Consider the following 16,828-nt stretch of genomic DNA (forward strand, 5'->3'; position numbering starts at 1 on the left):
AAGTCAATTTGGCTACTTCTGCTTGTGCAAAATGTAGCCCCCTGCACATTGGCATGTGAAAGCCAATATTATGGGTATTGCATTGACTGTCAGAATGTTCCTAGGAACAATTCAAACCTACATGGCATGCATCCTGGATACTTGTGGACTGTTTTCCCCAGAGAGAAGCCACCCATCCTGTTCCATTGGCCCACAAGGGCATTCTCAGGTTTTCTTTCCTCTGTGAGATCAAGTAAGGATGGATATGGAAATAAGTTTCTTCCCAGAACTCTTAGGGCCTCCATACCCACTTCATTTCATAAGGATTCAAAAGATCTGGCACTTCCGTAGAGTCATGTGTCACAGGTCATTTTTCCACGTAAAAGCTTTTAATGGATGTCATTTATGTTTTAATTATGTGTGTGTGTGCTTTATTATTTTATTGTATTTATGTAAACCATTTGGAATGTGGGGGACAAGATAGATTTATTTAAAATATTCACATCTCACCTTTTCTCTACATAGAAGCAACAGTGGAATACACATATGTGTATCGGATCTCTTCCTCCAATTTCTCTCACAACTTTGTGAGAGTGACTGTCCTAAAGTCACCCAGACTTGAACCTGAATCTTCCCTGAGGATGGATTTGAACCTGTATCTTCCCAATTCCTTAACCACCTTAACCATTTTTAACCACCGTCAAGCGTTACATATAATTTTTAGATGTAACAATATCATATGAAAAACTAATAGGGTCACTTACTCCTTGTAAGTGACTTTTTAAAAATAAATAAATAAATGCATTTTGGAGTTCTTAAACTAAAACAAGGAGCGGAGTTCAAATACAAGGCAGGGATGCAAAAGTCATTAGGATATGGTAACATTTCCATCTAGATTTTATGATAACCAAGATGAGAAAAATCCAGGAATTTTTAGTGAAGCCAGAGGGGAGGCTTATGTATAATCTAGCAATCACATTTTGATCCGGAAGGATCCGATTCTACCGATTCTGGAGTGGATACCATGCCATCACAACGTGCTTCGTGGATGTAACACACCCCGAAAGCAAAAGCCGTCTTTAACTAGACTTCGGGGGTGGGTGGGTGGGTGAATATCAGACGACCACTCTCCTTCCTAAGTTAGGAGAATTCAAGGTACGGTACGAGATCTTTTTTTTTTTTTTGGCAGAAGATCCCCGACCGATTCGAAATCAAGCATCTGGGGGGTTTCTTCTCTGGTGCGATCTCCCCTTCTGGTTCTCTTTCTAAGAAGAGGAGGATTTTGAGCGTTGGGTGGAGGGAAATGCTCAGGATCCCTCAGGAACCGCCTCTTAGCTGGGCTGGGGAAAAGTGTCCCGTAACCGGAGGAGGCTGCAGAGTTTTTGTCTCGAGCGGCAGCAAGAGGAGGCTGCGAGAGTTTCAGGGAGAACCGCCGCCAAACCAAGCCGAGCCGAGCCGAGCCGGGCCGGGCGAGGCCTTGGCAGGCTCGCAGGCAGCGGTGGCAGCAGCAGCAGCAGCAGCAGCAGTTCTGTCAATCAGGCGGACTTCCCTCCTTGCACGCCCCGCGCTTTCCAGCAAGCCGCCTGCTGGTGTCTCTCTGCTGCCTTCGTCGAGGTTGAGCGCTGGAGAGGAGCGGATGAGCCAGGGCAAGGAGCCGCGGGGCTGAGGTTGCCTGGGTGGTGGGCTAGAGGGCGGTGCCGGCTGCCTTCAATGTGGCCGGAGCCCCCTGGCAGCGAAGTTGAAGGCTGGGGTTGGGCTGAGCTACGCCTGCCATGGCTCCTCTGGCCGGGATCGCCTTGCTTCTTCTCGCCTGCTGGATGCTCCTTTTGGCCCCGGGGGCCCCGCGGAGTCCCGGGGAGAACGGTAAGCGGGCTGCCGGGTTCCCTCGGCTTAAACTGCCCCAACCGGACGGCTGGGATTAACCAGACGCCCCTTCTTCGCCCGCCTCCCCTTGAGGCTGCCTGTCTAACTTCACTCACGAGCGGAGGACTTTTTGCCCGCTAGACTTCTCCGCGCCACGCCGGCTTGCTTGGCTCAAAGGGCCGGGGAGTCCTCCCCGCCGCCACGTGTGGCGTCGTTTTCCGGAGGGTGGGGGTGTCCCTTCTTCGATCCTTGCTGAGCTGGCGGGGGTGCCTTGCAGCTGCAAATCGGGGAGGCTGGCTGGGACCTCGGGTGAACTCGGACGCCCGTCGAAGCGCCGGCCTCCAACAAACCACCTGGCAGGGACGAAGTTTTCCTTCCATCTGTGTTGTTGGAAGGAAGGAAGCGAAGCCAACTTGTAGTGGACGGCTCTTTTCTTTTGGCTTGGCTTGTCTTTTTAAAAACTTTTCCATTGACATCCCCATCCTTCACGTTCGGGAATGATCGAAACTTTGAGCAGTAGGGCTGGTGGCAGAGTTTGAAAGTTGATGCGAGGTGTTTGCCACCCCCCTCCCCCCCCCATATCCTAAAGCAGATGGCTTTCAGAATCCTCATTACTTCAGATGGATTTATTCAGCTGTGGGATGTTTCTAGTCCCTCTTGTTCAGTGGCAGAGGGGGCTGCATCCTAACCCCTGCCCATCCCTAAATACTTGCCATGCCTACCATCGGGGCTTTCTTAATAAAACAACTGGAAAACTAAGGCACAGCGCAACTGCCTTAACATTTTCCTTTCCTTAACCTTGGGGACCAATGAAGTAGATGTCCCGGCCAGTGGTAGCCTTATTCAGCCTGACTCTTATTACTCATGTTTTTTTTTCTCTCTCTCCCTCTCTAGATTCTATTTTGAGAAATCTAGAGGAATACAGGCTGGTCATCCCAACTAGCACAGACTCAAAAGGCAGATTCATCTCCAAAGTCGTGTCGGGAGCATCAAAGAGGCGTTTCCCACGAGACACCAGGGATCTTCCTCAGGATGCTGCAGGCAAGGAAATTTTTTACAATGTCACTGTTTTTGGACAAGAATTCCACTTTAGATTAAGGCCAAATTCCCGGCTGGTGGCTCCTGGAGCAACTGTGGAATGGCAGGAGGATTCAAACATCACCTACACTGAGCCGCTTCATGGGGATTGCCTCTATGTGGGGCATATCACGGACTTGCCTAATGCTTCTGTTGCTATCAGCAATTGTGATGGGCTGGTAAGTCTTTTTCTTCCTTCCTTCCTTCCCTCCTTCCTTCCTTCCTTCCTTCCTTCCTTCCTTCCTTCCTTCCTTCCTTCCTTCCTTCCTTCCTTCCTTCCTTCTCTCTCTCGCTCTTTCTTTCCTTTTTATATTATCCTTTCCTGATGGGGAAAGTTTGCATTTTCAGCATTTAAAATGGACAGCAGCAAATCACACCTAATGTGCTATGTTAATTGTGAAATCAAATAAAGAAATGTTCTCTTACATGATGTCAAGTGTGATGAACCAAGTGAGCCTCTTGGAGAAGCAGATTCACCCTGAACTGGCACATAACCACTGTGACAAATCACTAATTATCAACATGAAAGTCTCGGTCACCCTCTGGAAGTTTTTCAGCACACTGAAAAATAGTGACCTACATCAAAAACAGTGACCTAATGCTATCATCTGCATGTTTCCTTTCTTCATAGGATCTTAGCCATCTTTTGTTTAGAGCAGCATCTGGAGACCTAGATGGGTTTTTAAAAAAGAGATGATATTCAAAACTAAGTTCCACTGGATTTTCTCTAGTTGCTGGAAATTAAATATGCTCAGAATTTTGGGAGAAATTTTTGAGAACATGTGTCTCACTTATGATGCTCCACTTCTCGTATCTATGCCACCTTCCTTAACTCTGAATGCACTTCCATCACCCCACCACACAGAGGTGAAGGGGAAGATAGGCTCTGTAGTCTAACACTTTGGGAATGAGCTCCAGGGTAAGGAAAGTTCATTCTAATCAGTTTTGGATAATCTGAATGATATAAGGGTCATTGTGATTTTCAGGGTAAATACCTAACAATGTGCTTATTTTAAGAGTTCTTCACCTGAAGATTATCTATCTATCTATCTATCTATCTATCTATCTATCTATCTATCTATCTATCTATCTATCTATCTATCTATCATCTATCTATCCGTTCTATCTATCTATCTATCTATCTATCTATCTATCTATCTATCTATCTATCTATCTATCTATCTATCTATCTATCTATCATCTATCTCTAATTCAGTATTTCACCCCAGACCATAGCAAGAAAAGTTGAAATATGTATCTTTACTGCTTTGCTGTAGTAACTTTGCTTAGTTCTCCTTTAGGGAATGAACATCTAATTATATCCAACTTCATCTTATTTATATTGTTTGGGAGAGAAAACAGCTTGCTAACATACAGCTGGTAGCACTTATAAGATAAATGGTTTTCAGCTTAGATCGTGACCTTTCTGTTGTCTGATTTCTGTCCAGATTCTGATTAAAAAATAAGAGGCAAGATGTAGTTGCCAACTTTTTCTTTTTTGGGAAACACTCCAATACCTTTAATAGAAGCTTGGCTTACAAGTATTTAACAGGAAAATTTTTTGATATCATTTCGTCTATTGCTGGGTTGTTGTTGTTTTTTTTCCATTTTGTGTAGTTGTTAACCAATTTCTGGCAAGCACCTGCACTATTAACTATCCTAGATGGAGGTCTTGGTCTTGGTGATGTCCAACAAGATGGCTCTACTGGACTTGAATTCATGTTCCCGTTCTTTCTATGTGATAATGGCATTAATCAACCATATCAGTTTGGTTCATTATCCAATCAACAATGGTGTTTTTTTTTTTTTTTTGCTGTGTATGTAGGTGCAGAATACAGACTCATAAGACAACAGAAAAATATTGGGTGGTTTATCCTTTAGAGAAGCTTGTCTCTGGTGTATTTGACTATAATTCTCATCCTCCCCAGGCAGTATTAACCAAAACTTCCATCAGAACACGGAGCTGAGGAAAACCAACATCAAGAATGCACACACAACTATTGTATTCTCAAGGGACACTTGTTTCTCTTGACAATGTCCTTGAGGTTGGAAGTTCATTTTGCTATACTCTGTGGCTGTGCAGCATTTCAGATTCTGGCAGATTCAGACAAAAAAGGTGCTCTGGGATATCTGGTTTGTGTGTGTGTGTGTGTGTGTGTGCATAGTGACTGTCTGCAAGACTTTAAATCAAAACACATATTTTTCCTAGACTTGTGCTTCAGCCGGGGAAGGAAGATGTGTGATTCCAGAAAAAGATGCAACTACTTTGAAGATAGGCTATTGGAACAGCTTGGCAGATTCTAAACCACTTTTTGCCTTTCAAATCCAAAGTATCACAAAAGCACTAGGACCAAAGGTGGTGCCATGTAGCATGTAGTTGGGGATCATGTGATGTCTATGTGATCACATTCAGAGTTGTTAGGGCCCAGAAACTCTGGGTTGGGCTCTGAGGTTGGGCCTTCTTTGTGTGAAGGAGGTTTGAGGCAAGTCCCAAGAAAACACTGTCTTTGACAGCTGCCTTAGGAAGAAAATTTTCTTGAAAGAAGACTAAGAATTTGATTTAGCTGAATAATAAAATAAGTAAATAATGCATTTTTATGGAGTCATAAAAATTTAAAAGGATTTCCAGGACTATCATATCAAAAAAGGCTACAGATAAATAAATAAATAAGTAAATGGAGAAAGCTCTTGGGCAGAGGAGGTTGTAGAACCGTGGTGCAGGCTAATTCTGCTGACTGCCAGCAGTTCAAGTCTCATTGGCTCGAGATTGACTCAGTCTTCCATCCTTCTGAGGTTGGTAAAATGAGGAGATTAACTCTGTAAATTGCTTGGAGAGGGCTGTAGTGCACTATGCAGCGGCATATAAGTCTAAGTGCTATTGCTATTTTTATGTAGCTTTGGGTTTTTTTTCTTGAAAATGCAAAATTCCTCCCTCTAGTTTGGTTTAGTGATTAAATTATCTGGCTAGAAACCGGCAGACTGAATTCTAGTCCCATTTTAGGACAAAACCACCTGGGCTTCAGCCAATTCCTCTCTCTCAGCCTTAGGAAGAAGGCAATGGCTAACCACTTCTGAAAATCCTTGACAAGAAAACTGAAGCAATTTGTCAAGCATTCTCCAAGAATGAAATAACAATTCAATGGGAAGAGAAAAAAAATGCTATCCTCCTTGTGATGTTCTTCCAGATGTTACATATGGGGAATGATATTGGCATTGGGGTGTTTATTTATTTACTTGTGTCTTAATTGATGGTTTGACTTTGATTAAAAAAACTACTTTGGTAAGTCACCAGAAGTTGGCAGCATATCCATTTTAACAAGGACAAAATCCTCCTGTTTTACCAGCTGTTTGATTCGTATTCATTTGTCCTATGTATTTAGTCTCTTACACTGTCCATGACTTTGGAGCCAAGCAAAAAGAATACAATCCTCTTAGTATAAATCATAATTTCCTAGTCACTGTAAGTACCATTTGGAATTGTGCAGGTTTCTTTGCTTCATTATATTTGTTTACAAGAAATCAAAGGGAAATGCTTCAACTGTTTTTTTAATAAAAACCCTCAAGTAACTAAAGTGAAGTAAAATCTGAATCTATTTAGATGAAATTGATTTGAAATTCAAAGAAAGCTCTATTTTTCCTACTTTCTCCTCATTTCTATCAATAAAACCAACTATAGCATCTGCTTATCTGAAATTTGGTGTATTTAATCCCCTCATAGACTTGAAAATGACCAAAAAATACAGTTTGATGATTTGAATATGCTATATTATACTCCATATAGCATATATGGAGACTCAGTGTGCTGAACTAAGCTTTAGACTTTGCTGCCATTCAGATGAGTGGCCTTTAAATCAATTCAAATTGAAGTGGCTTATGTTTTAAATTGATGAATGTTGTTTATTTATGTCTGATATAAATTGGATTTGAGAAACATTCTATTCAAATACAAAGAAACATGGAAAAGGCATCTTTTGATGCTCACCTAATAGTTAAATAGCACCAGTGGTATAAGTGAACTTAATTGGAATGTATCCCATTGATTTTCTTTTAAGTAAAGGAAGTTAAGCAAGAATGGGGCAGAAAGCTTGCTGGTTCCCTTTTCCATTCAGGTTTCTTTGCAGATAATTTTGCTTCACGCCTATCAGCTTGTGAGAGTAAGTCTTCTTTGAATAATAGTACTTTTTTATTAAAGTTTATAATTACAGTGATAAAAAGTAATGGTAACTAAAAGTATTAACAAATGAAAAGAACAGGTAGAAAGTGCAGAAAAGAATATAAAGAAAAGAAGGAAAAATAGAAATATAATAAAGAAAACTAAAAGAAATATACAAAGAAATGAGTTTCCCTTTGATCAAGCAACAGTAACTTCAGTAACTTATTACCATTGAGCATGCAATCAAATATCTTTTCTTCTCATATGTCTTATCTATAAACTACTTCTTTAAACCTTATTTTGATTCTGGTTAGCAAAAGTCCATTGAAAATTACCAGAAATAACAATATATACATTTTAACTTTGATCAAATAAGCAAACTTTATGTTATTTCCCTTTGCTTTTAACAATCTTCCTATAATGTCCTAGATTTTTTTCTTATTTTCTTCTTGCCTCTTTCAGCAAATTCTTCAAAACTTTGGCAAGTCTTTTATATCCAAAATTATTCAGCTCACTCTCCTAGTTTGTTATTTGTATATCCCTTTTAATTATTAGACATCAACCAGTTTCATTTTCATATCCAAAATAACTTCTATATCATTTTATCACTTACATTTACCTCCACATTCAAATCAGCCTCAGTCTCGATCCTGTCCGGTAAATCTTGTTCCTCTTCTATAATGTCTTTTAAATCCAGTTTGTTTATAATAATAGAAGAGAATTGTAAGATTACTTTTTGAATGCATTGTCTCCAAATAGCCTTCAGTTCTTTCAAAGCTACAGTATTTTGCTTTATTCTATTTTAGTCTGTCAAATTTAACTCTTCTTTAATTATATTTGTTTTTTTCTGCTTCCCTTTAGTGTTCAACCTTCAAAGTTCACTTTTATTATGTTTTTTTCCCTAAACAACAGCATTTTCCCATGAGAAGTTTCCTTTATAATTAATTTCAAAATCTTCATTTTTAAAAAATAAAATTCAGAATGACATTTTCCCATAGGAAGGATTCTTGTAATTAATTTCCTAATCTTCTTTCAAATCTATCTGGATCCTTAGTCTACTTTCCCCCCAGAATCAATCTTCTAATTGCCCTTTTGACATTTATTTTTATTTTTTAAAAACAAACTTTATTGATTACAAAATCAAAATATCAAACAAACACAACACACAGAAGAATAAAGAAAAGAAATAGAAAAAAAGAAAATGATTAAAAAACTAACAATTCTATTCTCGACAGTCTATGGTTCCTTGTTTGTTATCAGTATTGGTGATACATTTACAAATACATCTTATTGCGAATATATAATTATGATTTACATTTTACGTTATTTACTAATATATTTTCTATTTTTGTTCTATCCAGTCATACCAGAATTCCCAGCTTCCATAATATTCTGACGTTTCTTTTTCCTTAAGTGCTAAGGTTAACTTGTCCATCTCTGCACAGGCTGTTATCTTCTGTATAACCATCTCCTCTGTTGGAATATCTGCTTGTTTCCAACACTGTGCAAAGGTTATTCTGGCTGCAGTAAGAATATGCAGTATTATATATTTGACATTTTTAGGAATTTGTCTATTAAATATCCCCAATAGGAAGAATTCTGGTTTTAATTCAATTTGCTCCGCCGTTATTTCCTCTAACCATTTTTTTATTTTATGCAAGTATCTTTGGGCTTCAGTGCAGGACCACCACATATGAAAAAATGTTCCCTGTTTCTTTTTACATTTCCAGCAATTCAGATTCATGTCAGGAGATATTTTTGCTATTCTCAAGGGTGAGAGATGCCATCTATAAAACATTTTATAGGCATTTTTTTTATATGCTGCTGATCTTGTAATTTTATTATTCCTTGTCCAAACCCTTTCCCATTCTAATAATGTAATGCTACATCCTATGTTTCTGCTCCAAGCTATCATGTTGCCTTTGACTACTTCCTCTTCTAATTTCGTCTCTAGTAAATAATTATAAAATTTAGTTATATATTTTTTTATCTGGACCTAATAAAATTTTATCTATTTGTTGTGCCTTAGTATAAATTCCAAAAATTTTCTTGTCCTGGCTATATCTATTTTGAATTTGCAAGTAAGCCCACCGGTCTACTTGTAGCCCCTGTTCTTGGAGATCTTGCCATGATTTTAAAGTTCCTTGCGCATCAAGAAGGTTTTTGTATTTTATCATTTTATTAAGATCTAGATTATTTGGATGTATCGTTGCCTCCATCGTTGAGATCCAAATTGGGATTTTTAAAAAATGTTTTTTTTCATTTTGTTCCAATTAGCCAATAAGGAATCTCTAATTATATGTCTGTGGAAATACTTCTGCTTAATTTTCCCAATGTCCCATAAAAATGCATGCCATCCCCTCTGTAAATCATGGCCTTCTAAAAATAAGATCCTTTTATTCGACAGATTTACCCACTCTTTCAACCAGAGTAAGGAGGCTGCACTATAGTATAATTCCCAATTTGGGAGTGCCATACCTCCCCTGCTCTTCATATCTTGCATTGCCTTTAGGTTTATCCTCGGTTTTTTCCCTTGCCAGATAAATTTGGTGATTATCTTGTTAAGTTCCACAAAGTAATTTTTTTTTTTGTATTGTTTGGAATAAGTAAATAAATTTGGGCAGAATATTCATTTTTATAGTGATAATCCACCCTACTAAGGAGATTTGCAATTTAACCTATATCTCTAAATCTTTTTTAACTTGCTGTAATAATTTATTATAATTATTTTCCATTAGAGTTTTGCATTGAGCCGTCAACCAAATTCCTAGGTATTTAACTTTTTTTACTATTTGTAATCCTGTTATCCTTTCCAATTTTAGTTTTTGTTTTTTTGTTAAATTTTTAGTTATTAATTTCGTTTTTCCCCTATTAATTTTAAGTCCTGCAACTTCCCCAAATTGATCTAACTCTTTCAGTAATTCTTGACCTGTTTCAATTGTTTCCTCTATGAAAAATACCATATCATCCGCAAATGACTGGAGTTTATATTCTTCTTTTTTAATTTTTAGTCCTTTTATTCCTGGGTTCTGTCTAATTCATGTAAGCAATGTTTCCAAAGATAATATGAACAGCAGGGGGGATAATGGACATCCCTGCCTGACTCCTCTCTCTATTTTTATTGAGTGCGTGTACTCCCCATTAATTATAATATTTGCCTTTTGTGAATCAAATTGTAGTCACGATGTTTTCAAACTTAGTGCCTAGATTCATATTGTAAATTTGTTGAATTAGGAATTGCCAATTTAAATTGTCAAAGGCCTTCTGTGCATCCAAGAATACAAGGGCTATTTGTTTTTCTGGATGGGTTTCGTAGTATTCCAAAACATTTAATACTATCCTTAAATTATTCCTGATTTGTCTATTAGGAAGAAATCCATTTTGATCTTCATGTATATATTCATTCAATATTTTTTTCAATCTATTTGCTATAATTGTAGTAAATATTTTATAATCAGTATTTAACAGGGAAATTGGTCTATAGTTTTGTATATGTCGTGAATCTGAATCTTCTTTCGGAATCAACGATATCAATGTCTCCTTCCATGAATCCGGCATTCCTGCTGCTAGTAGGACCTCATTATATACTTCTACCATGAGAGGTCTTATTTGTTCTCCTATTTTTTTATAAAGTTTCCCAGGTATCCCGTCGGGTCCTGGGGTTTTATTGTTCTTTTGGTTTTCTATTGCTGCTTTTAACTCGGGCCACGTAATATCTCTAACATTTCCTTCATCTCCTCAATTATTTTATCTTTAGTAATACCCAAATAGTTTCTTATCATATCCTCATTTACCTCCTTCTTTTTATAAAGATCTTCAAAAAATTTACATGCAATTTCTTTTTTCTGTTCTATCCCTTGTTGGGCATCCCCGTTCTCATCTATTAATTGGTAGATCAATCTTTTTTGTTTTTCTTTTTTAAGTTTATAGGCCAACTTCTTGGTTTATTGGCCTGTTCAAAAAATATCTGTCTGGCTGTATTTAACTTTGAGACCATTCCTTCTTGTTCGATTAAATTTAATTTATGTTTAGTTATTATCATCTGTTTTTTCAATTTGCAATCTTTTGGGGTGTTTTGCAGCTGAATTTCTAATTCGTTGATTCTTTGTTCTAATTTATTTTGTTGGGCATATTTTTCTTTATTTCTTTTAGCAGTGTATGATATTGTTATGCCTCTTATTATTGCCTTAATTGTATCCCAAATACAATTCGTAGTTGCCTCATTATTATTTTCTTTTAAAAAATAGTATAATTCTTTCTCTTTAATTAACTGTGTATTTAAGGTCCACCTTTTCCTTGGTTTCTTCCTGCGTTTCCACACGATCTGAATTGGGTTGTGATCTGCCCATTCGTTTGGTAAGATTTCAATCTCTTTTAATTCATTTACTAATTCGCCATTCATCCACACCATATCAATTCGTGTCCATGATCGATGAGGGTGTAAATAGCTTTTTCTCAGGGTTTAATTTCCTCCACATGTCTATCAAATTTAGTTCAATCATAATTTCTTCACATGTTTTTGGTAGTTCTCTTTTTTCTTCTTCCCTCCCCCCGACTACTATGATCTTTCTGGTGGTCCACAATAGCACTGAAATCTCCCAACATACAAATATTCCTTTTATCTAATTCCACTAATTTCTCATGTAATTGTTTAAAAAATTCCTTTTGGTTATTGTTAGGGGCATAGATTACCACTAGTAGAATTAGAATTGATTTAATCCAAATTAGTAACATCAGAATTCTTCCATTGGGGTCTATCCAAATTGGCTCTGCTTTCATATCGTCTTTCACATATACTGCTATCCTTTTCTTTTTCCTAAAATCTGCTGGCGACATTTATTTAAACTTGTATTAACTGTCATTTTCTAGGAATTGAAGAAGATTCATTTGATGTGATAAAACTGATCAAGAAAGGAAATATACAAACCTTTTATCTATAAATGTGCAAATTGCAGTTTGGACAAATTTAGTGATCCCTTGTCTTCCAGAGCTCTAAATCCACTTGAGACTACTGTTTTATGCTCTACTTGTAAAGAGCTACTATCTGGAGAATTTGTTAATAATCCCAACTCTTTTCCTTGTCCTGAGAGGAATTCTGAGGAACCAGTTCATTTGCCAGTGCCTCATTGCTGCATTCTCAGCGAAGCTGTCTTCTCCACTGCTTCCCTGAAAGTCCCACAGGATTAAGTCTGATTATTTACATGCATATCTACAAGTGGTTTGCAATCATGCAGAAACCCTTCCAAAGCTAGCACCACAAGACAGCATTGGTTGTCATTCCAAACAAAGACAATTTCAGTGGTATCCATCCAATGAGTCCATAAGGGCAAGCCTTGAGGCATCATCCTGGAAACCTTCCTAATTTTCCCCCTCCCCTGGGTTAGGGTTTATGAGAAATAATGTGCCAGACCTCTTGTTCAAGCTGTAGTATTTAGCCGACCGTATCGTGGGGGCCAGGCAGGAGGGAAGCAGATCTTTTTAAAGAACATAATGCAATATAAAATATAAACATTTTAAACAAATAGTTTATTCTTGGCTAGATTAGGAAGTTGAAAAATATCTTGGAAGAAGGTTTTGGCAAACTACTTTGTAACATTGCCAAAACTCCACATGGTCATACAGCATGCATATATTAAAACAGCCCACTCAGAGCAATTGGCCAGCCTGACACTTTCTTGGATGTTGGTTATAGTGAGAAGACAAAGGTAGGAGTGATAGTAATGAGAAATAATGGTGGCTGTGATTAGGAAAAGGGGCAAGAAGTGAGGCTGCAGGGTAATTAGATGGGTGATTTGATGATAGCCACAAAAAGATATCTAGTTTTCCATGTTTTCTGGCCCCGAGTCCCCTGTAATGTCTCTCACTTTCTGTAGTGGTCAGAAGGAGTAATCTTGAGATCATAAGCAAGGCAATGGTTAGATAAAAGAAATCTGAGTCGGGAGCAGAAATAAAATTTGACAAAGCACCTCTGACATGGACCTCCTCAGTTTTCATAAAGATAAAAGGGAGGGAGGGGGAAAAGGACTCAGGCTTGCAAGAGTCTGTTATCATAATGCTACTTGTAATAAAGTAGTACTAGCGTCTAATCTGGTCTTCCTTGAAGGGCTAATACTTTCCATCTTTTTCTTTAAGTTCCTTAGCTGGTAATGAACCCCTTCACCTTTCACATGATCATTTTTTAATCTAATAATAATGATCTTTGTGCCTGTGACTATAATGAAGTGAAAAGAGCTTGCTATGTTCTTGTACAGAGTGGCCAGGCTTTGTGGCTGAAGAAGTTGAGGAGGAAATAAAGAAATGAATGAATGAATGAATGAATAAATCCATTCATGTATGGATTTAAAAGTATACATGTTTGCCTTTTTTTTATTCTTTCAGTCTCCATAGCTATTAGTTTTGTGATTACGACTTATACATTTTTGGCACCTCCATAAAATGGAATAAGTCAGATTTTCATAGCTTAATGAGAGTGGTAGGATTAATCACTGTATTAAAAGCCTTCAAGGAATAACAAGAGAAAATTATAGGATAGATTTGATAGATCTCATTAAGGTCCTTCTACATGTGGATGCCCCCTTGTCACAAGGGAGGGGCTTAATGTGGATTAGGTTGGTCTATTGGGGAACCATAACTACCTATGGCTGTGAAAGTTGGACCTTAAAAAAACAAGAAAGGAAGAAAATCAACTGTTCGAGCTGTGATGCTGGAAAAAGGTCCTGCATATTCCTTGGACAGTAGAGGTGACTAACAAGCAACTAGTGGAGCACATAACACCAGACATTTCACTAAAAGGCAAAATCATGAAACTGCGTCTAAGCTTATTTTGCCCATATCATGCGGGGGTATTCACTGGAAAAGCAATGATATTGAAAAGTGGTAAAAGGAAACCGGGCCATCAGAGAACATGGTAGCTGGACGCTATCAAAGCTGACACCAGAACATAGAAAAACTCAATAGTGCAAGACTGGAAGATGTGGAGAAACCTGGTCTATACAACTGTCAAGAGTCAGGGTCAACTTGAACAGATAACATCATCATCATCACCATGTGCCCTCCACTAATTTATATTGAGCCAACACATTTTAGGAATGTTCCCAGTACCTGTTTGGGAATTGAATTTTCTTGAAGAATGATTCTGGCATTTAAGATTGTTGAAGAAAGCAAGCAGCTTGCATTAAAGTAGGCAGGAGGGCAATTCATTCCAGAGCAATTGTTGCACACCCTCTGACCTTCTTCTTATATATCTCACAATCACATTAGTAGGGCAGTATTGTTCCAAATCCAGGGACTATCCAGTAGCAACAATGATCTTAAACAGCTGAAATTTCACAGCAGGAACTATTGTGACTGTTGCCTGTTTCACTAGCAAGTTCTAGTAGAAATACTTGATGCTTCTCTGGAACAGAAACCAGCATAGTAGTTGCACTCCCCCACCTTAAAATGCACCACCATAAATTAAAGTAGAAGGTGTACACCTGTATACAATTTATATATGTTGTTTTGCAGATACTCCATATAGTCTTAGTATAATTTAAATAGCACTAAAATCTTATATCAGATAAGACTATGCCTCAGTATCTTGTATCTTTGATCCATCTGTTTGACAGGCACTGATGGTTAATGCTGTTAATATGAATGATTTTCTATATATGTCTGGCTCTTAAGTTAATACAGTAGTGAAAGAAATACATCTATTAACAATAACATTTGACTGGGCTGTCATTCAGATCAATCTGGTTGAGAAACCTGTGATCTTACAGAGGTTGCTGAATTCCATATTCTAGTAATGTATACAAAGGTTTGTTGCAAATAGACAACCTTCTTAAGGCAGAAACATGTCAATCTAAAGTCAGCAAATTGTTCATAATTTGTTTTGAATTAGTGATTACCATGTAGAACATTTTTGTAGCATTTCACACAAGTCTGTCTGTCTGTCTTCAGGTTCTCCATTACATCAGTACCATTTTGTACCATGCTTTTCCTGTAGTCAGGCACAATTTCTTCCTGTTAATATTTGGTGAAATTCACCCAATAATACTAGTTTGCAATGTGATCTTATAGAATTCAGAATAAATGTGCTTCGTGCTCTGTTTTGTATCAGCACCCTTAGATTTTTCCTCTACCTTAAGGGAGTATTTGTCAAAGGCTTTCTGATGATTCTAGTGGATATGGGTATTTTATTTCATACAAACATGTGGCATAAAGTGTACATAGTTGTATCAGTTGAGAATCATAGGATCAATGTACTGTATTTCAGCTAGTCAGAACTTCCTGCATCTCTACTTTTCTCTGTACAACAGTCATGGGAAAAAATTGGGAGCCTGACTTTTGTTGTCACTTTAGTATAAAGCTTTGAGTCAAGCTGAACTTGGCAGCATGCAGTTTTCTTGGCAGCATTGTGAAAGTGCTTTGTCACTGGCTTCTTCTTCTGGGGTGGGTTTCCTTCCCCAACTTTCCATTCTAGTCTGAATTAGTAATTGAAAAGAACTATCTGGAACAGAATTGCAGATGAAGTTTCCTCCCTTCAGATAGCTCTGTGGTGGATATATTGATGATATGTGCATGCTGATGCATCTGCTTAGTCTCTGGACATTGATCTGGAAGAAACACAGCTGGCATGCCCCAAATGCCCTGTGATGCAGGATTTAGAGTCCAACTAGGTGGAATAACAATGAACTCTATGCTAGAATGCAACTTGCATAGAATAGATAAAACTGGAGAAAGTTTTAGGGGTGCGAATGGCACACTGGACTTCCCTCCTGTCTATAATCAATTCTCCAGCTCTTTATTTTTCTTCTTGTACATTTCCTTCTGGTCTTTAAGCCTGTCCAGGAGAAATTTCTATGTGTGTGGAGAGATAGAGATAGATAGATTTAGATAGATAGATAGATAGATAGATAGATAGATAGATAGATAGATGATCAATACATAGATGATAGCAAGATGAATAGATGGATAGTTGGATGGATAGATGGTTGGATGGATGGATGGATGGATAGATAGATAGATAGATAGATAGATAGATAGATAGATAGATAGTGGGAGTTTCCGTTGAAAACATTAGAGATGGGACCTTTTAAGAAATCACACTTAGCTTAAAAAATTTTTTTTTGGGAGGTAATGTTATTAGTTTCCCCCAAAATATGCTGTTATCACAAGGAATTTGATTTACAGATCCAAAAACAGTTTTAATATTCTATCAAACATGCTGCCAATGTGATCATTGGTTTTTAAATTAATAAATGATAATTAGACATAAAACCAAATGTTCAACATGAATTGATAAAAAAAAGATGAACAGTTTCTGTTTTCATTCAAGCTAGTCATCTTTTCTTGGTGTTGGAGATTTTGGAGTTAGCCGAGAAATAAAAAATGTTAAGGTTGACATTCCGAAAATTTGTCGTTTGATTTAATTCAGCATCACTGCAGATTCTAAAATGATTTAAAATCAGGCACTTCTTTATGTTAAAATAATTTAATAGGCTATGTAATTACTATGCTTGATCACGGTCATAATTTTTTACTTCAGTGCAGATTTGTATGTTGGTATTCCAAAGATGTGCAATTAGATTTATTACAGGAAACCTGCTTTTCAAATTCATATTACCAGGTTATTTCAGGGTGTCAAACTTTCGCTTTAGTCCCTGTTTGTCAATGAAATATTAAGCATGTTTACTCAGAGGTTAATCTCATTGAATCAATAATCCTTACCCTCTTGCAAGAGTAGTTAGGGTTGCATTTTAGAACCAGAGATCT

The 16,828-nt window shown here is 37.5% G+C and overlaps 1 protein-coding gene across 2 annotated transcripts in view; it reads left to right on the forward strand.

The window, feature by feature from the left end:
* The first annotated feature begins 1,322 nt into the window (after positions 1 to 1,322).
* ADAMTS2 (ADAM metallopeptidase with thrombospondin type 1 motif 2) overlaps positions 1,323 to 16,828 on the forward strand; it is a 301,090-nt gene continuing 285,584 nt past the window's right edge. For both annotated transcript variants that reach the window (XM_026696557.2, XM_087924326.1), the window contains exons 1-2: positions 1,323 to 1,842; positions 2,737 to 3,098. In XM_026696557.2, coding sequence (XP_026552342.1) covers positions 1,752 to 1,842; positions 2,737 to 3,098 — 453 coding nt within the window. In that variant the 5' untranslated portion in view covers positions 1,323 to 1,751. The remainder of the gene's footprint in view (positions 1,843 to 2,736; positions 3,099 to 16,828) is intronic.

Source organism: Pseudonaja textilis, chromosome 2 (assembly GCF_049901715.1).
Source record: "Pseudonaja textilis isolate UNSWEBS1 chromosome 2, rPseTex1.2, whole genome shotgun sequence".
In the NCBI taxonomy this organism is placed as follows: Eukaryota; Metazoa; Chordata; class Lepidosauria; order Squamata; family Elapidae; genus Pseudonaja; species Pseudonaja textilis.